The sequence below is a fragment of the Phoenix dactylifera genome, chromosome 9 (assembly GCF_051530095.1).
Source record: "Phoenix dactylifera cultivar Ajwa chromosome 9, Ajwa_hap1_PhDact_Kaust_v1.1, whole genome shotgun sequence".
Lineage (NCBI taxonomy): Eukaryota > Viridiplantae > Streptophyta > Magnoliopsida > Arecales > Arecaceae > Phoenix > Phoenix dactylifera.
This window is the reverse complement of record NC_143198.1, coordinates 19,226,792-19,252,600: the sequence shown is the minus strand read 5'-3', so window position 1 is coordinate 19,252,600 and position 25,809 is coordinate 19,226,792. Positions and strand designations below refer to the sequence as shown.

Genomic DNA, 25,809 nt, shown 5'->3' with positions numbered 1-25,809 from the left:
CATCTCCCCGGTCGCCTGCGAGAGGATAGGGAGGAGCCGGAAGGCGGCAAGGAGAAGAGGAAGGGAACCGGAGGAAGGGGGAGAGGGAGAGGCACGGACGAAAGAGGCCGAAGCCTCGGAAAACCCCCAGAAAGAACCCTTAACGGGTTGCCTAACGGGTCGGATCCAAGTTCAGGTCCGAAACCCGTTAGGCCCAAATAAATTGAAATGGGTTCAGGAAAACCCAATACAGAGGTGAACTGAGCCCAATTGAATGAAGTGAGTCTGATTAAGCCCAAATAGCATCGAGTCTGAGCTTAACTGGGTCTGAGCGAACACAATTAAGCCAATTGGGCTAAACCCAAACCCAATTAAGCTCAATTGAGCTGGGTCTGAACCCTGTTCATATTATGTTGATTCCAGCAAGCCCAATTAGTTCTAAATCAGGTTCAGATCAAGCCCAATTAAATTGACAGAAGGCCAAATTGGCTAGAAAAGGATGGACCTAACCATAAATCAGACCCAACCCTTTTATTAAAGGCCCAATTAGACCTTGTAGACCCAAATTACTTTAATTGAACTCCAAAGGCTTCGAATTAGGCAAATTAAATTGGGCTAAGATCCTTGATTGGGATCCAAACAAGTCCATGGTAGAATGAATTGACTCTTGTAATGTGGTCTTAGGAATCAGAGATCCGTCATCTGGACCTAAGGAAGCGGTTAACCAGCTATTGTAAGTAACTTATTCTAATCCTGTTATGGATCATATCATGTTTATTTATATTTCCTAAGTGTTATTCAAGTACATACTTCATGGATGATATGTTATGATTTCATAAATTATGACCATGTATGCACCATGATTATGCTGACATTTTAAATCATGCATGCAGGTTAGTATAGCAAAATCCTATTTAGCCAAGAGACACTATAAATAGGCTCAAAGATGCTACTGATCGAATGCAACTGAGCTGGCCTTGCTAATGGCCGAGAATGACTGAGCCGGCCCCGCCAGTGGCTGACTAATAACTGAGCTGGCCCCGCCAATGGCCGAGAATGACTTCGCAGTAGCATCCGAGAGAATGAACCATGGCATGCCGGAGGCACGGTTTCATATGTATATTTTACGAAAATTATTGTTTGACTTAAAGTAATACTTTGTTTACCTAGCATACATATTTTGCCATGATAAATTGTTAGATATTATGCATGTCAGCTTCTCAAACCCTGACTAAACATGTTTAGCATATGAGTTGACTTAGAATACTGCCTTGATTATCCAGTATAAATATGTGATTATGATAGAAATTATTACATAATATACATGTGAGCTTCTCATACCCTGTTTAAAGATGTTTAGCCTTTTAGTTGATCCGATAGAATTATGCAGAATTACTTACTTACTGAGCCGTATAGCTCATGCCCGTTTATTTTCATTTTCTCTCAAATCCTCACCAGTAATCGCCTTCAGATGTGTTTTTCTTTTGTAACAGAGCTTTGTTATTTTTTGGAGAAGCATACACACTTTTGTGTATCTAAATAGTATAGAAGTTCTGTATTTTGTATTCAGCCTTAAAGATTGTACTGCAATATTTTAATATATGAAAGTTTGAATTCTATTGGCTACCTGTTACCCTTGTATGAGGCTGCGTGCTATTGTGGGCAATAGTCGGTAATGGCACGGCCGTGTCATGGATCCGGGTCCGGGGCGTGACAAATCCTCTCTAGTCTTTGCTCCAATTCTATCATTCAATATTGGGTGGAGGTGAGACTCCTTAACTAAACAATGGGCAAGCATAGGTTAAAAAAAAAGGATAGAGATTATTCTCTTCTTAAGAGGAGATGAAATCTACTCCTTTGGATTTCTAAATCGATAATAGAGCAATCAAATTGTGGATTCATATTATTGATTATAATTTATATGTTTTAGTGGTCTCTATCCTATGGATCATATGGAAATAAAAATGAATGGCTTCCATTGTACTAGCATTGTAAAGCACATGATAAAGTATTTAAATTGAGAATTCTTTTTATTGATTATGATCTATATATGTTGAAATATGTATAGATTGATAATTACTAGATAACAATTGGATTATAGGAAACATGATTTCATATCATTCTAACAATATATATTTGCACCTATTCATTTGTAGATTAAAGATCACTAAAATAAATAATTTTGATTTCTTAACATTTCTACGGTGATATGCTTCATTAGGAATAGAAAGTATAACATGTCTTTTCAACTCTCGAGCCAAATTATAAATCATAAAGCTATTTTTTGCCTACAAAAATATAGCATGGCTTTTCAACTCTTGAGCCAAATTATATGCCTCTACCCTACATCCCATAGGGATGACAACAAGTCAGGTATGGGTTAGGTAGACTATTACCTATGCCTATCTCGTACTTGCCTCAAGGCAAAATGGAGCAAGTTAGATGGACTGAGCTTGATAAAATTATAAAAATCAATTTTGTATATACCTTTTTTTTTTGTCTTAGAAAGTGAATTTGTGAAAAGTTATATTATCCAAATTAGATTCGGTGTGGATTTTACTATTACTTATACCCACCCATCCGGTATGGGTTGATAAAATCTGTTCTATTAAGATAGGATCGGATCGGATATCTGATTGGCGGAATAAGTTGTCACCTCTCACATCTGAACTTGAAGTATTAATTCTGTAAATCCAAGTATTAATTATGTAATACGCGCAGGGATCTACAACAATTTTGCCCTTCGTAGTCCGTACGTTAAAAATTAACCATCAGTCCCTTCTTATGTTATCTCTTATGAATTTAACTGTGGACTTCTGGCTTCAAAGGGACGGCGGACCTTCTCTCCGTTTAAATCACGAACCTCTTCTCTCTTCTCTCTTCTCCCTCGCCTCTCCTTCATACCCGCAGCCCACCTGTCGCCTTCTTCGATGCTCGGCCCGCGCATAGCCTCGTGGATCCTCGAGTTTGTCCTCCGCCGGCCCGTCGAAGACTGGCTGGCGAACGAGCTTCTCTTCGCCCTCCCCCTCCCCTCCCCCCTCCCTCCTCGACTAAAAAAAACCCTTCTTCTCCGCCGCCTCTCCTCCGACCTCTCCCTCCGCTCCCTCTCCGACCGCACTCTCCTCTCCCTCGAGCTCATCGAAGAGCTCGACCGATCCGCCGGCGCCGACGCCCCCTCCGACTCCCTGGCCGCCGCCTACGCGGCCGTCGCCGTCGAGTGCACCACCCGGTTACTCCGGAGGCGCTCCGAGGACGACCGCGGCGGGAACTTTTTCGATGCCGTCAACCGGATCTGGAGCTGCCGGGTGGCCGACCTCGAGCGGTCGGAGGCCGCCGGCCTGGTCTCGGCGACGCTGAGGGAGGCGAGGAAGGAGATGGAGGAGGCCGTCGTCAACCCCATCGTGAGGGTCGATCTCATGGGGAGGGATACGAAGATGGCGGCTTTGGACGCGGTTAGGGTTTACTTGGAGGAGGCTGAGAAGAATATGGGGCCTCCTTATCAAGAGCGCGTAGCGGAAGCAATCAGCGAGGAGTGGAGGAGGAGCTCAGGAACTGGGAGTGATGGCTCTGTGGGGGAATTGGATGTGATGTTGCGAAATTTATTAGCCGGTCGGGTCGAAGATGGGAGATGCGACGGTCTACCTGATGGTGATAGAGCAAAATCATCTGGATTGCTGGAATTAGGTTAGTTTACTGTTTTGCCTCGAAGTAATTCGTTGAGTAGCTCCCAAAATTAGTTCGTTGCCAATTTGCTTAGAACTTTTGAGACATATCGTGTTAACTATTTTCATAGTCGCCATGCTCCATGAATTCTGCTCCATGAATTTTACTGAATTGTGAGGATTCTTTTTAAATAAATACTGGTAATTTTATTTGATAGAGAAGCTTGAGGGGAGTGTGCTGGGTAGGAGTAAGGATGCACCTGAACAAGGCGGATGCTCTACTGACAAATTTGAATGCTTGCCTGCCGCCGCCACTGAAGTTATGAAAGTGAAGAATGTGTTTAGATCAAGTGTTTTACCTGCTAAAATAGATAATATGAAAGAAAACCAAAATCAAATGTACTTAAATCCTGTGTTTTCTGTCAATGACGGTGCTGGTAAGGGGCCTGAAAATGATCATGATGCAATGTCTCAGCCAAATCTTACGGATCAAGATCCATCTTATTTGAAGCATGGGGAAGAGAACAGAGAAAGGACATTCTTGTCTTCTATTGACAGGGGTACCAAAGATGGCAATCCTGGCACCTGTTCATATACTAGGGATAACATGGATCACGCTGGAGCACAGAAGCCAAGTTTAATGGATTGGAACCCAACTGCCCGTAAATTTGAAGTAATGATTTCGAACCTTTTATGCTGACCATTATGTTTCTGAATGAATTTTATACTGCATAAATGACCCTATTTTTGTGTGGGTGGCCCCAGTTGTTATGGAATCATCTTCAGCTAGCTTTACTTCTTGATTCTAGTTTTCTGTTTGCAGTAGATCACATTAATTGACATGTCTGATATATGTTAAAGTATCCTATATTGTTAGATCTCCTGTAAGCTGGTTTTATAAGTTTTAGATGACATAGAACTCTATTAATGAAAAACCGATCTCCTGATATCAATGTTTGTAAGCCTGATTGGATTTTTCGGTCTGTCTAGTATTTGGGAGTGCATAGGTTTTCTCCCAGTTAAGTTGAAGTTTTTCCCAAAAAAAAGCTTCGAACTTGATGGCTTTGAGCAGATTGTTTAGGTCCTGCAGCCCAGGCAAGGACTTGGGAAATGTGGATATCCATTGCATGGGTGTGAGTCCTGGTTGAGAAAGGATGAAATGTGCGGAATGGGAGCAGGTTGGGTGTTAGAGGAAGGAAAGGGGGAGAGGGAGTCAGCAGTCAGAAATCAAGGTCAAACGGGATGAACTGGCTGGTGGTCTGAATGCATTCTCAATTGTGTTGCCCAAGAGGACAACCCAAGAGGGGGGTGAATTGGGTTTGGATTAATTCTCGACCAATTAAAAACTATGATTAGTAATTAACTAAATCTATTGCAAGCAAATTAGTTAAGTTACTAGATGAAGTGAATGAAGAGAGAAAGAGAGAGAGGACAGCAGCCAATACAAACACAAATCAGTTTATAGTGGTTCGGAGCTAACCCTTGCTCCTACGTCCACTCCCCAAGCTTCACTTGGGAGTCACTATAATCCCTTGGATTACAGCCGGTTATTTTACAAGTTCACAACCCAACTTGTTATTTTCGCGAAATTACAACGAACTCGGTCGGTTTTCACAGGCTCACCGACTAGAACCACCCGATTGTTTTTCCGGGATCACAATCAAACCCTTACACCGTTGGTTTTAACTTCGGCTCACCAACAAACCTTACAACCCTTGATTCAATCCCCTGATTGAATCAAGTAAGAAAACAGTTTGGGAAAAGTTATAAGGAAAGCTTCTTAACAAGCAAATATGAATCAATATGAATAGAGTAAAGTTAGAAGCCCTCAAACAGATTTTGGAAGAGGAAGAAAGGGCTTCTCGAACTCTGAGTCTCCTTTTTGAGTGCACTGAAGATCTGATATCAGAGGAAGAGCCTTGAATGCGAAGGGAAGACTTCTAGGAATGTATTGACTGCGTTTTTTCCTTCTTTTGCTTGTCTTTTCTCTCAATAGACTCTTGGTAGTTGGAAAACACTTAATGCACAGATGGAGTAACTCTCTTTATGTCTACTACTGTTCACTCTGGCTATTTAAGCAGTCCCCCTTGAAAAATAGCCGTTAGACACTGATTTGTGGCCGTTCTGCACAGTCTGCACCTTCTAACAATGTATCCGTTGGGGTCGGAGTCGACTCGCTCGATCTGGAGTCGACTCATGCTTTACTGGAGACGACTCGTCCACTGTTCAGGATTTGAATTAAAGTGCTGTCCCGTCCTGGAGTCGACTCGGGCCAAATCTGGAGTCGACTCGCCAAGATCTGGAGATGACTTGGCATTTTGGAGACGACTCGTTCTCAGGATTTTAGAGATCTATTTTTCTGCATTTTTTTCTCGAGTCGACTCGGATCATCTTGGAGTCGACTCGGCTCTCAGAGTCCGAAAACTGATCCTCTGTCTTTCGAGTTGAATTGCCTCGGAGTCGACTCGGATTATCTTGGAGTCGACTCGGCTCTCAGAGCCTGAAAACTGATCCTCTGTCTTTCGAGTTGAACTGCCTCAGAGTCGACTCGGCTAACTTGGGGTCGACTCTCGTATTCTCAGAGTCGACTCGTTCACAGAGTCACTTTGTTTGGTTTTCTGCCTTTCAGTCTGCTTTCCTCTGAGAGTCGACTCTTGCATGTTTAGAAGTCGACTCGCCAAACGTTGGAGTCGACTCGGTAACAGGATCTAGAAAACACTTCTCTGTCTTTCTGTCTGTTACTCCTTGGAGTCGACTCGGAACCGTCGGGAGTCGACTCGGCAAGCATCGGAGTCGGCTCGAAATCGTTGGAGTCGACTCGGTGACAGGGTCTGAAATTCATCTTTCTGTCCTTCTGTCTGTTCTTAGTCGGAGTCAACTCATAGTATACCGGAGCCGACTCGAGCTTGTGCCAGAACCTCTGAAACACTTAGAGTCGACTCGCAATCTTCTGGAGTCGACTCGAGCTTTAGATTTTGGCTTAATTGTGTTCAACACTTAGCCAAATGACTTTGAATAAAAGCTCGATGCTCTTAAAGATAAATTCACATATATTTGCCTGAAACACTAGATTGAATTCATTAGTACAACATGAAATATACTCAAATGCTTTGAGTTCATCAAAATCAAATAGGGGTATAACCAATCACTCCACAATCTCCCCCTTTTTGATGATGAAAAAATATTGAGTATTTATAAAATGAGTTGCTCAACCAAAAGGTGATTTATAGTAAAGTTTTGAAATGAATTCAAATGTCTAGTCATTTAATTTATCCAAAATTGAAGGGTATGAATCAGTAAATCCTGAAATTAGAGCTTTTCCTTTCATTTGCAATTATATAAGCCTTCATATCATGTAATCAATTGTTTGGCTTATATGTGTTTAATAAATTTGTTTTCTTGAAGCTTTTGAGCTTAAATTCTTACTTTCAGAGAAAAAATCTGTCAATTTATTTTTGAGTATGATTCAACTAATCTCCGAATATCTCTTAATAGATTCTGGAGATTACTCCTTGAGGAGCCCCAACAGAGAGATAATGAGCCTCGAGGTATCGAATCCACTAAGAACAAATTACTTTTTGCTTTAAGGATTTTCTTTTTAGTGATTCCCTTTACATTTCAATTCATCATATTTTCTCCCCCTTTTTGTCATCATAGCAAAAAGGCACAAAACACAGAAAAGTATAAGAACTCAAATTGCACAGTTTTGAAAGAAAATTTCTACTCATTGTATTAAAGTCAAATTTGAGTACAAGTGTGATTACATAACAGAAAAAGTCCTCAAGGGACTGTACATCATAAAAAAAATACACTAGGGTTTCTTTGTAGTGGAGGATGTGGCTCCCGTACTCAGTCTAGTATGTTTGATGACCAAGCTTATCCCCTCAGAGACGTTCCCTAGTTGTTCGATGATCTCCGAGGTGGCCCTAGACTGTATCGAAGTGAGCTGGGTCACACTTTCTTGGAGGGTGTCAAGTTTGGAGATCAAGGCATTTGCTAGCCTTTCTGCACTCTGACTCTGGCTACCTAGCTCGTTTCTGATGCTATCTCGCATCTTCCTCGTGTCATCCTTTACGTCTGCTACCATCTTGGACACGGCTGCTAAAGAGGGAACGACATCAGAGGAGGGAGCACTCAGTGGACCTCGGAGCTCTCTCAATAAATCATCTCTCAGCTCCCTCACAATCTCCTGTCTCATCTTCCGGAGCTGCTCAGTGCTGATCCGGACTTCTAAAGGTTGCTGAGATGGTAGAGCTGTAGATGGTCCAGCAGAAGTAAATGGGAATGAAGGACCAGAAGTGGAAGGAAAAGTGGGAGGAGCTGCGTAGTGGTCCTGGTCATGATCAGGACTAGGTGAGGGATGAGTGGTAGGGTCGGATGGTGTGGATGAAGATGTTTTTCTAACCCAAACATTTTCGACTTTATGGAACATTCTGTGGAGAGTCCCCTCACCCATGTGATCAGTGAACCTAAGGGAGCGTGTGGGTTCTTTTTCAGGGACAGGTACCTCTAACTCCCTAAAGATAAGAGTAAAGAGCATACCATAGGGAAGGCTTAGCCTAGGCTTATCTAAGGGTTCACAGAGATACCTATAGATTAGCTTTGGGAAGTTTATGAGAATGTCATGTAGGATGTAGAACATCAATGCTAGGTCCTTTTCGGAGACAAAGTCAAACCGACCGGTCTTAGGAAAAAGAGTCCTAGATATGATGTTCAGGAGGAGTCGCATTTCAGCCGAAAGCTGATTTGCAGACACCTCCTCGATGGGGGATTGGGGTGGTCTCCCTAAAATGGCCGTAAGGGCCTCTGTCCTATCTGCGGGATGTGTGGGAGCGATCCCATTGCGTGACAGGTGGAGGATCCTAGCAATGAGATCTTCGGAAATGAAAATGGGGACATTGGCTACTACCCCTTAGACACCACCGCCACCCCTTGTGACGGTCCCATAAAATTTTCTAACTAACCCTGGGTAGGTAGGGAGGTCAAGAGAGCAAAAATATTCTAAACTTTGGGCTCTAAGGTGATGCCCTAGGTTGAACCCTTCCTGGAAGAGGAAGTCAAAGTTGACTTGTCTCTCGGTAGAGACAACCCTCCCGGCGCACGGTTGCGAGGGAACCGTCCTCGGCGGAGAAGGAACCGGAGGTGGTGGCCTCACGGGTTTGTTTCTCGCCTTGGACCGTCTCTCGGCGCCGCTCGCGGAGAGAGGTCTCTTCTGGCTTGGGACAACGGCTTTCCTAGGCATTTTGACCTAAAACCCGAGGGATGGACAAGAAAAATGGAAGAAAACTCGAGAGAATAGGCCAAAACTAGGTCGGGGACGAGGTAGGAGACGACTCTAGGGCTTTTGAACAGTGGCGGCTGAAAATAGAAGTGAAGAGAAAAAAGATTCCGCTTAGGGTTAAAAGTCGGATTTCCGACCTCGAGTCGACTCTGGTAAGTCGCGAGTCGACTCGACCTCGAGTTGACTCCTAAATATGCGCGAGTCGACTCGCCCATGAGCCGACTCTAAAATATATTCGAGTCGACTCGAACTCTGGCACATAACCAAAGAACTCAGTTAATTCCGTGCCAAAGGAGAGAGATATGGGAATCTTTATAACTTAAGGAATGATTTGATGACCATAGACAAGAAATCCTATATCCAATATAAGCTAATCATCAAAATCAATGAATTATAGGGGAGTATCACAAGAATGGATCAATCACTCCTAACCCTTTTCTAAGAATACAAAATCGATCTTCACTCAAGGGTTTTGTGAAGATGTCAGCAAGTTGATCATCAGTGCAAACAAATTTAAGCATTACATCACCATTTAACACATGATCTCTTATGAAGTGATGTCTTATCTCAATATGTTTAGTTCTTTAGTGTTGAATTGGATTTTTAGTTAGATTTATGACACTTGTATTATCACAATTTATGGGAATCTTATTTTGTTTAATGCCATAATCTTTAAGTTGTTGTTTGATCCATAAAATTTGAGCACAACAACTTCCGACAGCAACATATTCGGCTTCAGTCGTAGATAGTGCAACCGAGTTTTGTTTCTTGCTAAACCATGAAATTAGGTTTTCTCCTAAAAATTGACAAGATCCGCTGGTGCTTTTTCTATCAAGTTTACAACCAGCGAAGTCTGAATCAGTGTATCCTATTAAATTTATGCTCGATTCTTTAGAGTACCATAGACCTATGTTTTTTGTTTCTATGAGATATTTAAAAATTCTCTTAACTGCAATTAGGTGTGATTCCTTAGGATTAGATTGATATCTAGCACACATGCATACACTAAACATAATATCAGGTCTACTTGCTGTAAGATATAGTAAAGATCCTATCATACCTCTATACAGCTTTTGATCTACTGATTTAACTGATTCATCTTTGTCTAGTTTGCATGATGAGCTCATGGGGGTGCCAATTGACTTATTTCCATCCATATCAAACTTCTTTAGCATTTCCTTGATGTATTTAGCTTGATTGATGAAAATTCCTTCCTTGGATTGTTTGATTTGAAGTCCGAGGAAGTAGTTCAATTCTCCCATCATGCTCATCTCAAATTCACTCTACATTAACTCAGCAAACTCTTCGCAAAGATGATTGTTAGTAGCACCGAAAATAATATTATCTACATAAATCTGCACTACCAACATATTTTTGTTTTTCTTTTTCAAAAATAGAGTTGTATCAACATTTCCTCTAGAAAATTCATGGTCTAATAGAAATTTGCTAAGTCTTTCATACCATGCTCTAGGGGCTTGTTTTAGACCATAAAGTGCTGTGTTTAATTTATAAACATGATTGGGGTATTGATGATTCTCAAAATCAGGAGGTTGTTCTACATAAACTTCCTCATTAATATACCCATTCAAGAAGGCACTTTTTACATCCATTTGGAATAATTTGAAATCTTTATTGCATGCAAATGCTAGTAACAATCTAATTATCTCAAGTCTAGCTACAGGAGCAAAAGTCTCATCAAAATCTATACCTTCTTCTTGATTATAGCCCTTTGCTACTAGTCTAGCCTTGTTCTAATCACAATTCAATTTTCATCAAGTTTATTTTTGTATATCCATTTAGTTCCTATTATTGAGTATTCAGTGGGTCTTTCAACTAAGTTCCATACTTTATTTCTTGTAAATTGGTTAAGTTCCTTTTACATAACATTTATCCAATTTACATCACTTTCAGCTTCTTCTATGTTTTTAGGTTCTAAATGTGAAACAAATGCAAGATGATTATTTAAGTTCCTAAGAGAGGCTCTAGTTCAACAGGTTGAGATGGATCATCTAAGATTAATTCTTTAGGATGACCATGAGCATACCTCCAAGCCTTAGTAAACCCATGATCAATAATTACCTCTTGGTTTGTTGATGTATCTCCAATCTGCTTCGGTTCATTTTCTTGTAATATCATGTCATTCATCTTTTCCTCAAGTATCCCTGCATCATCATCAAGAGCTACTCTCTTGCTAGAAGAGACATCATTAGTATCATCAAAAACAACATGTATAGACTCTTCAATAACAAGGGTTCTTTTGTTGAAGACTCTATAAGCTTTACTTGATGTAGAATATCCCAAAAAGATACCTTCATCAGATTTGGAATCAAATTTGCCTAAGTTATCTTTGCCATTATTATGAATGAAACACCTACACCCAAAAACATGAAAATAGTTTACTTTGGGCTTTCTATCTTTCCAAAGTTCATAAGGTGTTTTCTTTATAATTGGTCTCAATAAAACTCTATTTAATATATGACATGATGTGTTAATGGCTTCTTCCCAAAAATACTTAGGGAGGTTACTTTCACACAACATGGTTCTAGCCATTTCCTCTAGGGTTCTATTCTTTCTTTCCACAACTCCATTTTGTTGTGGTGTCCTAGGTGCAGAGAAATTATGAGTTATTCTCTTTTTACTACAGAATTCATCAAATAGATGATTTTCAAATTCCGTTCCATGATCACTCCTAATAGCTATAACTGAAGCATTTCTTGAGTTAGTTACTTTCTTATGAAATTTCTTAAATACTGAAAATGCTTCATCTTTATGAGCTAAAAATATGACCCATGTGTATCTAGAAAAATCATCTACAATGACAAGACCATACTTGTTTCCACCAAGGCTTGTGGTTCTAGTTGGTCCAAAAAGATTCATGTGAAGTAGTTCAAGGGGTCTAGCAGTAGAGACACAATTTATGGATTTAAAGAAACTTCTAGATTGTTTGCCATGTTGACATGCTTCGCAAATTTTATTTTTCTCAAATTTTAGCTTTGGCAAACCAATCACAGAATCTCTTTTAACTAATTTTGATATTGTATCCATACTTGCATGACCTAATTTACGGTGCCATAACCAACTTGCATCATTGACTTTAGAATCACTAGCTACTAGGCAACGGCTATTATTGGCGAGATCTTCAAGATCTACTACATAAACATTGCCACGTCTTATTCCTTTGAATACTAAGCTATTGTCAATTGAGTTGGTTATGATGCATAGAGATGGCTTAAACAGAACATCAAAACCTCTATCACATAATTGACTAACGCTAAGTAAGTTATGCTTAAGACCATCTACAAATCGTACATTATCAACGAAGGTTGAAGAGGTGATTTGTACTTTACCTATGCCAATGATGTGACCTTGGTTATCGTCTCCAAAAGTCACAGCACCTCCCTTTTTAGGCTATAGGGTGAAAAATTGCTCCTTGTCACCCGTCATGTGTCTTGAGTAGCCACTATCCAAGTAACAACAGTTTTTGTCGACCTTGGCTGCAAGACACTCCTACACAAGGAAATCATACAGTTTTAGGTACCCAAGTTTTCTTGGGTCCTTCAAGGTTAGCTATGTTGGTTCCTTTTGGAACCCAAACCTTTTTAATTTTTCTTTTAGCTTCTATTTTCCTATGGTCACACACATTAGCTTTATATCCTACTTTTCCACAGCAAAAATAGGTTATATTTTTAGTTTTACTTTCTCCAGCTTTTACAAAAAAGTTTTTAAGAAACTTTTGCTTATTCTTAGGCTTATACCCTAAACCAGCTCTATTAAATACAGCTCGTTGACTATTAAGAATCATCTCCAATTTTTCAGAACTATATGTAAACTTTTCTACAATAGGTTTGTATTTTTCAAATTCTTTTGTTAACTTCAGTTTTTCTGTTTTTAGTAAGTTTAAGTCTTTTGTAAGATTATCTTTTATAGTTTGGTTACTATTTTTAAGTTCTGAAACTTCCTTAGTTAGTCTTTCGTTATCTTTAATTAAGGTATTAGCTTTTTGAGTTAGCAATTGGTTGCTTGTTTTAAGTTCTAAGTTTTCTTTGATGATAGAGTCCTTGTCCTTAATTAATTTATCGTACTTATGAGTGTAAGATTGATTAGTTAGTTTCAATTCTTTATTTTTAAGGTTTATTGTTTTATATTCATCAATTAGTTCATTAAAAGCATCATATAATTCATCAAAGGTAAAATCTAAATGTGTTTCAGATATTACCTCATTATCATTTGCCATGAAACAAAAATTTGCTTTTTCCTCTTGTTCCTCATCCGATGATGATGATGATTGATCGGAGTTTGTCAAAGTGGAGACAATAGCTTTCTTCTTGTATTTGCTGCCCTTCTTCAGCAAGGGACAGTCGATTCTGAAATGTTCCGGCTTCTTGCATTCATAGCAACCGATTTCCTCACTTTTCCTTTTCTTACCTTTGTCCTTGTTCTAGGAACTTGAGGAACCTCTCCTCTGATGAAAGGACTTCTTTCGGTTGATGAATTTTCTGAACTTTCGCACGAGAAGAGCCTCATCTTCATCTCCCTCATTGTCTTCTTCTTCACTGCTGCTACTGCAAGAGGGATCCTTGTTAGAAGAAGTAGACTTAAGGGCAATTACCTTTTTCTTGTGGGAGGACTCTTCTTCACTGTGTTGCTTCATTGTGAGCTCATGTGTCATCAAGGATCCAAGGAGCTCCTCGAGTGCCAGCTTGTTCAAGTTTTTGGCTTCTTGGATCACCGTTACCTTGGCTTCCCATGACCTTGGTAAAGATCGAAGAACTTTTTTGACAAGGTCATTGTTAGTATAACTTTTGCCAAGGCTTTTTAGGCCATTGACAATATCAGTAAATCTAGTAAACATGCAAGTGATAGTTTCATTAGATTTCATTTTAAATGGTTCATACTTATGAACTAGCATGTTTATTTTGGATTCCTTGACTTGATTCGTGCCCTCGTGGGTCACTTCAAGTCTGTCCCATATCTCTTTTGCAGAATTGCAAGTAGAGATTCTATTGAATTCATTATGGTCTAAGGCACAATAAAGTACATTCATTGTTTTGGCATTTAGTTGTGCCTTCCTTCTATCATTGTCATCCCAATCTTTTTCAAGCTTGGGTATAGTAATGTTATCTACATAAATAGAAGGAATGTATGGTCCATTAACTATGATGCTCCAAACATCATAGTCTTGGGCTTGGATAAATATCGTCATCCTAGCCTTCCAATAGGTGTAGTTAGTTCCATTGAAGAATGGAGGCCTATTGGAAGATTGCCCCTCACTAAGAGAATATCCAAAAGGGGTTGTCATTTTGATCTTTTACTCTTTTAATATAAGAGCTCCGGCTCTGATACCACTTGTTGCCCAAGAAGACAACCCAAGAGGGGGGGTGAATTGGGTTTGGATTAATTCTCGACCAATTAAAAACTATGATTAGTAATTAACTAAATCTATTGCAAGCAAATTAGTTAAGTTACTAGATGAAGTGAATGAAGAGAGAGAGAGGACAGCAACCAATACAAACACAAACCAGTTTATAGTGGTTCGGAGCTAACCCTTGCTCCTACGTCCACTCCCCAAGCTTCACTTGGGAGTTCACTATAATCTCTTGGATTACAGCCGGTTGTTTTACAAGTTCACAACCCAACTTGTTGTTTTCGCGAGATCACAACGAACTCGGTCGGTTTTCACAGGCTCACCGACTAGAACCACCCGATTGTTTTTTCGGGATCACAATCGAACCCTTACACCGTTGGTTTTAACTTCGGCTCACCAACAAACCTTACAACCCTTGATTCAATCCCCTGATTGAATCAAGTAAGAAAACAGTTTAGGAAAAGATATAAGGAAAGCTTCTTAACAAGCAAATATGAATCAATATGAATAGAGTAAAGTTAGAAGCCCTCAAACAGATTTTGGAAGAGGAAGAAAGGGCTTCTCGAACTCTGAGTCTCCTCTTTGAGTGCACTGAAGATCTGATGTCAGAGGAAGAGCCTTGAATGCGAAGGGAAGACTTCTAGGAATGTATTGACTGCGTTTCTTCCTTTTTTTGCTTGTCTTTTCTCTCAATAGACTCTTGGTAGTTGGAAAACACTTAATGCACAGATGGAGTAACTCTCTTCATGTCTACTACTGTTCACTCTGGCTATTTAAGCAGTCCTCCTTGAAAAATAGCCGTTAGACACTGATTTGTGGCCGTTCTGCACAGTCTGCACCTCCTGACAATGTATCCGTTGGGGTCAGAGTCGACTCGCTCGATCTGGAGTCGACTCGGCTGTTGCTGGAGTCGACTCATGCTTTACTGGAGATGACTCGCCCACTGTTCAGGATTTGAATTAAAGTGCTGTCCCGTCCTGGTGTCGACTCGGGCCAAACCTGGAGTCGACTTGCCAAGATCTGGAGATGACTTGGCATTTTGGAGACGACTCGTTCTCAGGATTCCAGATATCTATTTTTCTGCATTTCTTTCTCGAGTCGACTCGGATCATCTTGGAGTCGACTCGGCTCTCAGAGCCCGAAAACTGATCCTTTGTCTTTCGAGTTGAATTGCCTCGGAGTCGACTCGGATTATCTTGGAGTCGACTCGGCTCTCAGAGCCCGAAAACCGATCCTCTGTCTTTCGAGTTGAACTGCCTCGGAGTCGACTCGCACTTTGTTGGGGTCGACTTGGCTGACTTGGGGTCGACTCTCGTATTCTCGGAGTCGACTCGTTCACAGAGTCACTTTGTTTGGTTTTCTGCCTTTCAGTCTGCTTTCCTCTGAGAGTCGACTCTTGCATGTTTAGGAGTCGACTCGCCAAACGTTGGAGTCGACTCGGTAACAGGGTCTAGAAAACACTTCTCTGTCTTTCTGTCTGTTACTCCTTGGAGTCGACTCGAAACCGTCGGGAGTCGACTCGGCAAGCATCGGAGTCGGCTCGAAATCGTCGGAGTCGACTCGGTGACAGGGTCTGAAATTCATCTTTCTGTCCTTCTGTCTGTTCTCAGTCGGAGTCGACTCGTAGTGTACCGAAGTCGACTCGAGCTTGTGTCAGAACCTCTGAAACACTTAGAGTCGACTCGCAATCTTCCGGAGTCGACTCGAGCTTCAGACTTTGGCTTAATTGTGTTCAACACTTAGCCAAATGATTTTGAACAAAAGCTCGATACTCTTAAAGATAAATTCACATATATTTGCCTGAAACACTAGATTGAATTCATTAGTACAACATGAAATATACACAAATGTTTTGAGCTCATCAAAATCAAATAGGGGTATAACCAATCACTCCACAAATTGTAAGTTGTGGATTGCAATTTTCTTCAGGTAACAATGATGTTCTAATGCTTTGGTCAATGATTAGCCATAAAGATATGATGTGATAGCAAATATCTTGGATTCTGTTAGTCTAATGTTACACAAAATTGTTTTATTCTTTTGAATGCATGATTATGTAGGAACTTGCCTTTTTCATTGATATAATTGGGTCATCTTATTATAATTAATAATTAATAATCTTCTTACCAAGAATAAGTGTTGATTGATTTATACATGGAACGCATGCATCATATAGATAAGACTCTTGAGATTTATATGCTTAGCCTCATCATAGTTCAGCAGACTTCATAAATTGCTACTTACCATAATCTATCATATGGACTAAGAAGTGGATCTCAAATTGTGCGCTAGAAATGATCGTGTACTTTCACTTCACTTCTGCTGGGTGAATAGCTTTACTAATTTTATAAAGTCAATCACATATATAACCTTTTCCATTATGTGCACATTTGATTTGTCACGTAGTTCTTTAGTGGAAGCTATGCTTTCTTAGGCAGCTGGATGAAAGATAGAAAGAAGATTATGATCCTACACATTTTCTTTAATGACTTGGAGAAAGCACATGCCAGAGTATCCTGAGAAGTACTAGTTGTACTTAAGTTTGATGGACTTCAAGGATGAAATATGTACTTAGAGGAGGCATTGGAGTTTTAAGATCATGTATTAAAGACCAATATCAAATGCTGATACTTGCAGGAAAAATGATTGAATTTTAGTCATGACTGGCTTATACCATGAATTGATACCAAGTCATACCACTTTATGGCTATCACTAATAAACAAATTATTGATATCCATATCAAGTGGAGGCCTCATGTTACAAGATTGTGTCAGTTTGTGATCCATGGATAGGCTACTAAATTGGTATATGGTAACATTGGAGAGATTGATAAAATTGGTTCATATGTCTAAGATCTTATGTGATCGACAAATGTCTTTATCCATATCAAGTGGAGGCCTCATGTTACAAGATTTTGTCAATTTGGGATACATGCATAGGCTTGAACACTGAATTGGTATATGTCAACACAGAGAGATTGATAAAATGGGTTGGTGTGTCTCTAAGTTCTTATGTGACACAAATGCCTTTGAGATCTAACACTTTATACAATAACTGTATGGCTGGTAAGGCTGTCTTTCACAATGTGGGGAATAGAGAAGGTCCAAGTTCACAAGGATGGTAGAATATCAAGTTAGACATAGGGCATAGTGGAGAATGGAAACATAAGAAGAAGCATAGAAATCATGCCAATGTACGAGCATAGTGATGGAAACTTGATTAGCATGATACAACCATGTCCAATGAAATTCTAAAAGGGATGTAACATTGGACTGGTTCTTAAATTTGTGTCAAACAGTTGTGAAGCGATGGACCTAAGACCACTCAAATGGATTGTGCAAGAAAGTACTTAGAATATGCTTATGTTGACCAAAAAGCCCTCAATTTGAAAAAACTGGTGAAGAAGGAAGGGTTCACCAATCCAAATTTTTGGAAAAAGAGTTGGTAGTTGAAATTGTTGTTCGTTAGGATTGGAGTAACTTGGACAGCAAATGAATATATGATTCTGTTCCCATGGAGATTTAGAATAATGGTGCTTCTTATTATGGAAACTAACATGAGGATTCATTTTTGCTTTTCATATTATAGTCATTTCTTACTCTGTTTGTTGATTGTTTTTCTACATCATGTACCAATTATGTGACATGCAAGTCTTTGGCTCCCTCACTGTAATATGAACAATCTATTCAACATGAGTGACGTACATTTGGCCTAATTAAAAAAAATAAAATTGAAATTCTTGAAGGAAAATATGGTAGTTTGGAAAAAACACATGCATTCTTTTGAGTAATGTTAATTGACTTTTTTCCCTCTTAATATATTGCTTATTTGATACATGGATTTCTTTTTTCATTTGGTAACGTTAGAGAAGAAATTTGTAAAATAGGTGCATCATTAATCCTTGGGAACCTAGAGCATGCATACATCAATGCAATTTTATCACGTGACCAGCGTTTATTTTGTAGTCAACTTTCATTCAAAGATATTGTTTCTCTCTTCCCGTTTCTTTTTCTGCAGTGGGATGAAGATTCCATTCTATCTCCATCCGAAAATTCAGCTAATCCATCAAATAAACTTCAGTCCCCAAGCTCAAAGAGAAGAAAATTATCTTTACCGTTGGAAGATAATAAAACATTCATCATACGTAGAAGAAAAAGGAAATGGAGTTCGCTGGAAGAGGAGACTTTGAGGAAGGCTGTTGAGAGGTATGAAATTGATATTTTTTGCTTTGAGATAATCATCTGATACAAGGTCTGCCGAATCGGTATTGGGGCTTGTACCGGTCGGCGACCGGTACAGTACGAGATGGGTCAATACCATTTCGTCCGGAACGTACTGAAACATGGAGAGGAGGGTTAAAGAGCACCTCCCATCCGAGTTCCAAGCACCTCCAGAGCCTCGGCATAGCCATCCTAGCCAAGCAATGAAGGATGAGGGGCTTGGGATCTCGCTTTTCCTAGTCATGGCATCCGCCATACCAGAGGCAGCAGCCAACCAATGAAGACAAGAGGGCTTGAGATCGCGCAGGGTTTTAGTGGGGGGGGGGGAGAGAGAGAGAGAGGGAGAGCCGGAGAGGGAGAGAGAACCTTCTTCTAGGGTTTTAGTGGGAAGGTTGGGAGAGAGGACCTTCTTCTAGGGAGAGCTCGGGATCTCGCTTTTCCCAGTCATGGCATCTGCCATACCAGAGGCAGTAGCTAACCAATGAAGACAAGGGGGCTTGAGATCGCGCAGCACTTTAGGGAGAGAGGGAGAGTTAGAGAGGGAGAGAGGACCTTCTTCTAGGGTTTTAGTGGGAAGGTTGGGGGCGAGGCGCTCGGGATGTGCGACGAAGCTCGGGAGCCTTTAAAATTCTGAATTGGGTCTTGAGAGCGTTTAAAAGACCGAACAAAGGTCTTGGGGGCTTTTGAAAGACTAAACAGGGCTGAACCTGATTGCCTAAGCCATTCTGATTCTTGATCGGTTTGGCTCGGTACAGTTTGAACCACTTGGTTCGGATTGGTTCAGCCTTCCTTGATCTAATAAGTATCCAACTGATGTTAATATGGAGAGGATGGAATTTTTGCTTAAGAATAATCACAAAAAAATTGTTGCATAAAGTTCTATATGAAGTTTTCAACCTTAACTTTTGTTGATAACTCCAGTCTCAAACTTCTATATGATCTTTGAGTTATTTTCAATTTGAATACTTTGAGCAATGTGGATATGCTTCCTAATGTATATTTCCAATACAATGTGAAGGCATGGAGTAGGGAACTGGAAATTCATTAAGAGTTGCCATCCTGAAATTTTCAAAAACAGAACAGAGGTATCAATGCATTCGTATTATCAGCCTTAACCTGGTTTTTGTTCTCTATTAGTGGATATCAATAGTAACAATTCATTGTTTCATTGAACAGGTTGATTTGAAGGATAAATGGAGAAATATGATGAGGCAATAATCTGCACTTTTCTATATATTATTCAAGTTTCCTAATACATATGTGCTGCTCATCATTCTAGTGCTTTCCAAGCAATCATATTTTTCTGTTTTTCTGCCCCCTCTCTCCTCACAAATCTTGTATTTGATGTAATCAATTCATGGTTTCAATATCTTCTATTATTTTTTTGGATTAGAATATCTCCTTTTTTGGCTTTTTCCCTTATAATTTTATCAACTGCTTTTTTCCCCTGAATGATAGGTGCGTATAGTTGGAGTGGAAAGGGGTAATGGAAGTCAGGTTTTTATTGAGCTCTTTTTTCTGAGGGCAGCATGGACACCCTTAATCATGTAAGTTCTAACTCTTTAAACATGGGCTACCAAAAGCCCAGTTTATTTGTTTTCTCCTGAAGTTCTTATTATGCTACTTCTTTTGGGAGTGTTAGCATTTTGTATTGCATTGTTAATTTCTCCCCAATCAGCATGCACACCCTAATTGGTTACCCCCTTTTGTTTGGCTTAAGGGGCATTTCTTGTTTTCTGCTTCTGTTTCATAGGCAGATGGACTTCCTATTGAAAGGGTTCATATCCGTAATTTGATCATCCAAGGACCACCATCCAAAGATTATCCTCTTGGGTCATGAAAAGTGCTTGATGATCCTTTCAACCAGAGGATGGGCCACAAATTCATGTTTATCTGTCCCTTTTTTGGTCTATAGATCTCTATTTCATCACCTCCCATGTTTTGAAGAACTGAGTAATTCCACCATTTGGTATGGTTATTGACAGCTCATACTCACCACTGAAATAGCTTGTCATTCTTTCCTCTATTTGGTATTTCTACCTTTGTTGTTTTCCTAGTGTTTGCATGCTGATGCTGGTTTTGCCTTTCTTGAAATAGGGTAAATACTTACATAAATCGTCTCTGCATCGCATTTAATCCTCTGCCTACAAATTATCATTTTCAGTTGCTTAATTATGTCCAATATAAGTAATTTGAATCCTTTCTAGGTGTCCCTTTTTCTTGGTCTTATTACATTATGCTCTGCCACCCATTATTACTGCTGAAATTTCTTTAGCCCTGCTTGGATGGCAGAAGCCACTGTCTGCTGACAGTTCTGATCATGGGGAGTCTTCCTCCAGAGAGGCAAAGGGAGGGAGCCAACGGGGAGCACCAGCAAACCTACGATCGTGGTTTTTCTGGATTGGAGAAGTCACATTGGAAGCAGATATCCTTATCCAAAATCTAGGAATAATGGGGATGAAAACCTTTCCCTGTCCTTATATGGTTCCTTCATTGGATTCTTTAGCAAGGGATCTCCCACTTTTGACCAACTATCCAAGGACATCAAGCGCTTCATCCAAACAGGGCCTTACTGCATTTTTTGCTATTGATTGTCCACCCTGTCTTGAATGCACAAACTTTTTGTTTATTATTCAAGCCTTTGTTGCAATGCCTCATGTACCCACCAGTGTTTTTGCTGTGATTGCTGCTCCATCCCACAATGATTTTATACATGATTACCTCCCTATCATAGCAGCTAGCATCCCCTATCCCCTATACATGATTTCCCTTATAACTTTTTGCGTTATTGGTCATGCATTGCCTAATCTTTTGGGATGCTATCATTGTGCCAGTTTGAAGACTCGTATCCCAACTGAAGTTACAATCAGTGATCTAGGCCCCCCCACCCGCCAAAAAAAAAGAAAGAAAATTCATATGGTTCTTCTAAAGTCAGGCTCGGAACCTGCCTCATTTCCATCTGCTTTTGAGTGTCATCAAACTATATGGTGTTTAGCATTGCCTATCTAAGAAACTAAGTGGCCTTGTTGGTCAATGTGCCATCATTTTTTTATTATTGTTGAATTATCAATTTGCCATATTTAAGGATCAATTCCTGACTGAAGTTGCAATCATCAATCCTAGAACCTTTAGCCTCCCGCCCACTATAATATGTTTCTTCTAAAGTCTAAGTAGAAGCCTACCTCCTTTCTGTCTACTTTTGAGTGTTGTCTACTTTTGAGTGTCATCAGACTATATGACAAAGTTGCAAGTACTCAATGCTTTTTATTTCCTAAGCTGTAGTTTTGATGCAGAACTCGTTTGATTTTAGATCCTATCGAGAGGATAGTTGATATGGTCCTCTTGTCTTCAAGTCAATGATAGACTACCTAAACTGAAGATTTAAAACATTGAATATCATCTACATTATAATAAATGTATAAAAACCAAAATTCATGTTTTTAATGGTCACTAACTTAATCATCAAGTAGATATCAAATTGGAAGGTTTTGATAACATGATATATTGATACCATGTTTACTATATTCTAATCATCAAAACCAAGTAAATTTAAATTTACCCATGTTTTAAGATGTGTAGATCATGATCCATAAAGTGGTTTTGTCAATTTTTGTGTTACTATGCTAGTGCAATTAATATTATTCATTTTGTACAAACTTTATGCATAGATTAGAGAACCAAAATATAAAAATTTTGGTTTCTAGGCATTTTTGTAGTATAGATCATACTTACTGGTTTGGATTTTCAATTTAGATGGTTTATCATTGATTTTGAAGGTGAGAGGATCATCTTAGTATCCTCTTGGGAGCACCTTACCTCTACCAACTCTCTCTCTCTCTCTCTCTCTATCTATGTTATGAGAGAGAGCAATGCTAGCAAAACCCAAAAAAGGGACATGCTAAGGGGACTGCTGATGTGGCTTGCAAATTTTCATCACCATGGCTGACTTGCGGGGCTAGTTGATGAAAAGTTGATAATACATCATCTGTTCCCTTTGTCAGTCTCATGTTAGGGTTCACCAAACACACCAAATGTAAAGTGTCTGGTAAAATATTTGCCCCAAATTCATTGACACTTTGACTTAGAAGTATGTGTTTGTTCAAGAACGAAACCTTCTCAAGTCACAGATTGGTGGACATAAATCTTTTATAGCCTTGACAAACTTGGTTTATCTAGTCATGCTTCTAACAGAGCTCTTCACTAATAATTGTGCATGAACCTCAAGGCATCTGTTTTGAGGTCTACATGTATTTGTAGAACCTGATGCTTGGCAGGATGGTGTAATGCTTTCATATTCTGTTTTTTCCTGTCCTGTATTGTTTGTCTTTAAACCACTGAAGCTGGCGGCATGATATATCTTCTATTGCCTCCCTGAGACTTTCTGGATATTTAGTCTCATTTTACAGGGCATCTCAGCTGAAGACTCCAGAAGCACAGCTCCAAAAGCGTTGTCTTCCTCTCTTATTCCCTTCTAGAATGTCCGTTTTCAGGGCTATGCCGGCACTTCTTTTGTCAAACTGTGTTGAACTGTCTTGCGTCCTCATCCCACCCAGCCACATGGATCGGTTAACCTTGAGGTTTGGTTATGGCATCTTTATTTGAGCCATTCAAGTTGAACCTGCTAATTCTGATGATTGCCAGCATTCTGATCTACAAATCAATAACTCTTATTGGAAGTCTGGAAAAAGTAGGAGACATCTTCTTGCCGAAGCCTTGGAATTGGGCATTTGATCTCCACTATTGAGCTAGTCAAACGACTTGTAGAAGGTCTAGATTGTTACTTCTCCATCACTGTTTCAATAATTCATCATCTTGTCGCTGCTTGGTCATCCACCACACCAGCTAAATTGAGTTCGTCGTCTCCTCAGGCTTGGGCATTTGCTTTGAGGGGCTCCCTCGGCTGAACGTTCCACATGCAGAACAAAAAAGGTGAGGTGTATGTTACTCACTTCATCGAGGCTCGCAAGCCTCTACTCGAGTGTGCTGTCTCCTGCCACATCTCCCCCCATCATCTGTTCCAGTGGTTGCTTTTGTCCTTGAGTTTTTCTGCACCACAATGATTGATGTGTTGATAAGCGCAGCATCCCATCTTACATCTTCACCTCAAATTTAGCCATGCTCAACCTCATGCTGTCTCTGTATCCTCCATCTGAAGTTCTCATCACAAGCAAGGAGCAAAACAGGGGATGTCCATGTCCCACGCCTCCTGCTGCTGCTACCCAACTCCATTCCACTGGTCTTGAGAGACAAGAATGACGAAGGTTACACCATATGCGTCAAGCATGGCCGCTGGTGTGGGAAGACCAAAGGTATAATAGTGAACACTTCTGCCTAGTTGGAGCCGTGAACACCTGTGTCCTTGACAGATGGCCATTGTTTTGCAGATAAATCTACACTGCCAATCTTCCCAGTAGGACCGCTGCTAGCACCTGGGTCCAACAAGGCTGGCCTGGAGCAGCACGAGTGCATTGAATGGCTTGACAGGCAGCCAACAAGGTCAGTCATGTTCTTGTGCTTTGGAAGCTTGGGCTGCTTTTAATGCTCCACAAGTGAGGGAGATGGCTTTTGGACTGAAACGGAGTGGGCACCAGTTCATGCAGGCCTTGCCATGCGCACTCCATCAAAGATTCACCTGCCGACGCCAACCAATGCCAGCCTTGATGAGGTATTAGCTCACAAGGCAGCGGGGGATTTGCGACCCATTGTGGTTGGAACTCTTGCCTGGAGAGTTCGTGGTTTGGGGTGCCAATGCTGCGTGGCCACTTAAAGCTGAGAGGCATCTGTATGCATTTGAGATGTCAAGGGGAATGATGTGGCATTGGAACTGAGATTGGATCATTGGAATGGAGGATTTGTGAGCTCGGATGAGTTGGAGAGGTGGGGTGAAGTGCTTGATGGGGGATGATGAGGAAGGCGGGAGGGTGAGGGCAAGGATCAGGGAGATGAAGGTGGGCGTGCAGGAAGGCCATTTGGGAAGGAAGATTCCTTGTTTGCTGCTTCGGAGTGCTTCAAGAAAAATTTAAATAAAAACTTGGCGTTACAGTAATACACTGAAAGTGTTACTAATCAACTTGCTCTTGCATGAGTAGTCCTCGTTGTTTTATTGTCAGTCATGGAAAATATGATGCAAACAATCTGTATCGTGACTTGCAATTCATACAATAAATGAGCAACTTGTGACCAAGTCTTTGTGAATTGCAGCTAGATGTCTTTATCATCAATCTTGTTTACCGATGCGAACTCTGAAATTTAGGAGAGATGAACATTTAGGTCCATTAATTTCATGGGGCAATTGGTGCCAATGCAAGCAGCAGTGTCGTGCTATTAACCTGGTTCCATCTAAACCTCATTCCAATGGTGAAGAGAAGGAATAGAAGTCAAAATTTAAAAATTCAGCTTTTGTATAAGCTAAAAATTTAAAAATTCCAATGTATAAGCTAAAAATAAAATTTATTCTACTGTTCTATTTGGCAGACACATAAATATGGTAAAAGCATTGGCTTACAGGATTGTACTTTTGTGATGATTTTATTATTCCTTGTCATCCGAAATAGTTGCAAAATAATGAAAAGAGGTGAAACTTCCCAAAAAAATTCTAATTAATGATGACAAAGAACAAAATATGAGATAAAAAATGATGACAAAGAATAAAGTGTAAGGCAAAAAAAAATTATGAGTCATGTTCATGTGGATGTCTATCATGTCATGAATGCTTATTTCAAAATTCCTTTGATATTTCTTATATAGCAGCCATACAATATTTCCTTAAATAGAATATAATCCAGCAAATTATGTTCATTGGCATTAGTTTTTTTTTTTACCTTGGCTATCATTTGAGGGGATAAGTTTACAGGGAAAGGGCTATTCTTTATATCACTGAGGTGGTAGCCTAGTGGAAGCGTGGTCTTATTCCAACCAAATGATTTCGAGTTCGAAACGCACGGGCGTCGATTAAATTGTGGAGATTGGATGCTCCCTGCTCGGACACGGGGTCTGAAAGAGCGTATCGCACTGCTAGTAGCCTCGGTGGTGCTAGGTATGACGTACTCATACGTGGTATTCGTGCCGAAACCCAGAGGGGTAACCGAGCCGGACCCACGGGTGGGGAGGGTACGTGTAAAAACCAGTCGGGGTGCCCAACACACGGTCATTTCTGCTCGCATCGAACATTCTTCTGGTGGGGTGGGGGCCCAGTGGGGGCTGCTACGCTGGGATGGGCTTGTCCCTTCCTCCCCCCTTCCTCTTTTTTAAAGCAAAAAAAAAAAGGGCTATTCTTTATTGTGGAACACATTCCGTAGTAT

The 25,809-nt window shown here is 40.3% G+C and overlaps 1 protein-coding gene across 11 annotated transcripts; it reads left to right on the top strand.

Annotated features, from left to right (window-relative positions):
* The first annotated feature begins 2,803 nt into the window (after positions 1-2,803).
* On the top strand, positions 2,804-24,692 carry LOC103714895 (uncharacterized). Of its 11 annotated transcripts, XM_089925345.1 has the most exons (11): positions 2,804-3,663; positions 3,860-4,314; positions 18,306-18,493; positions 19,527-19,593; positions 19,685-19,719; positions 19,967-20,055; positions 22,902-23,275; positions 23,377-23,437; positions 23,590-23,817; positions 23,893-24,004; positions 24,100-24,692. In XM_089925345.1, the coding sequence occupies exons 1-6, from the start codon at positions 2,910-2,912 to the stop codon at positions 19,974-19,976; spliced, it is 1,509 nt and encodes a 502-aa protein (XP_089781471.1). In that variant the 5' UTR covers positions 2,804-2,909; the 3' UTR covers positions 19,977-20,055; positions 22,902-23,275; positions 23,377-23,437; positions 23,590-23,817; positions 23,893-24,004; positions 24,100-24,692. The 11 variants fall into 11 exon arrangements, with proteins under 11 accessions (XP_089781471.1, XP_089781470.1, XP_089781469.1 ...); XM_089925344.1 differs by having other exon boundaries at positions 23,893-24,692; XM_089925343.1 differs by having other exon boundaries at positions 23,377-23,817; positions 23,893-24,692.
* Positions 24,693-25,809: the final 1,117 nt, after the last annotated feature.

Excerpts from the sequence above, each read along its gene's own strand:
- LOC103714895 (XM_089925345.1), top strand. The coding sequence starts at position 2,910 with ATGCTCGGCCCGCGCATAGCCTCGTGGATCCTCGAGTTTGTCCTCCGC. Across the intron at positions 4,315-18,305 it reads CAACTGCCCGTAAATTTGAA|TGGGATGAAGATTCCATTCT; the intron begins GTAATGATTTCG and ends CTTTTTCTGCAG. Across the intron at positions 18,494-19,526 it reads TTGAGGAAGGCTGTTGAGAG|GCATGGAGTAGGGAACTGGA; the intron begins GTATGAAATTGA and ends TACAATGTGAAG.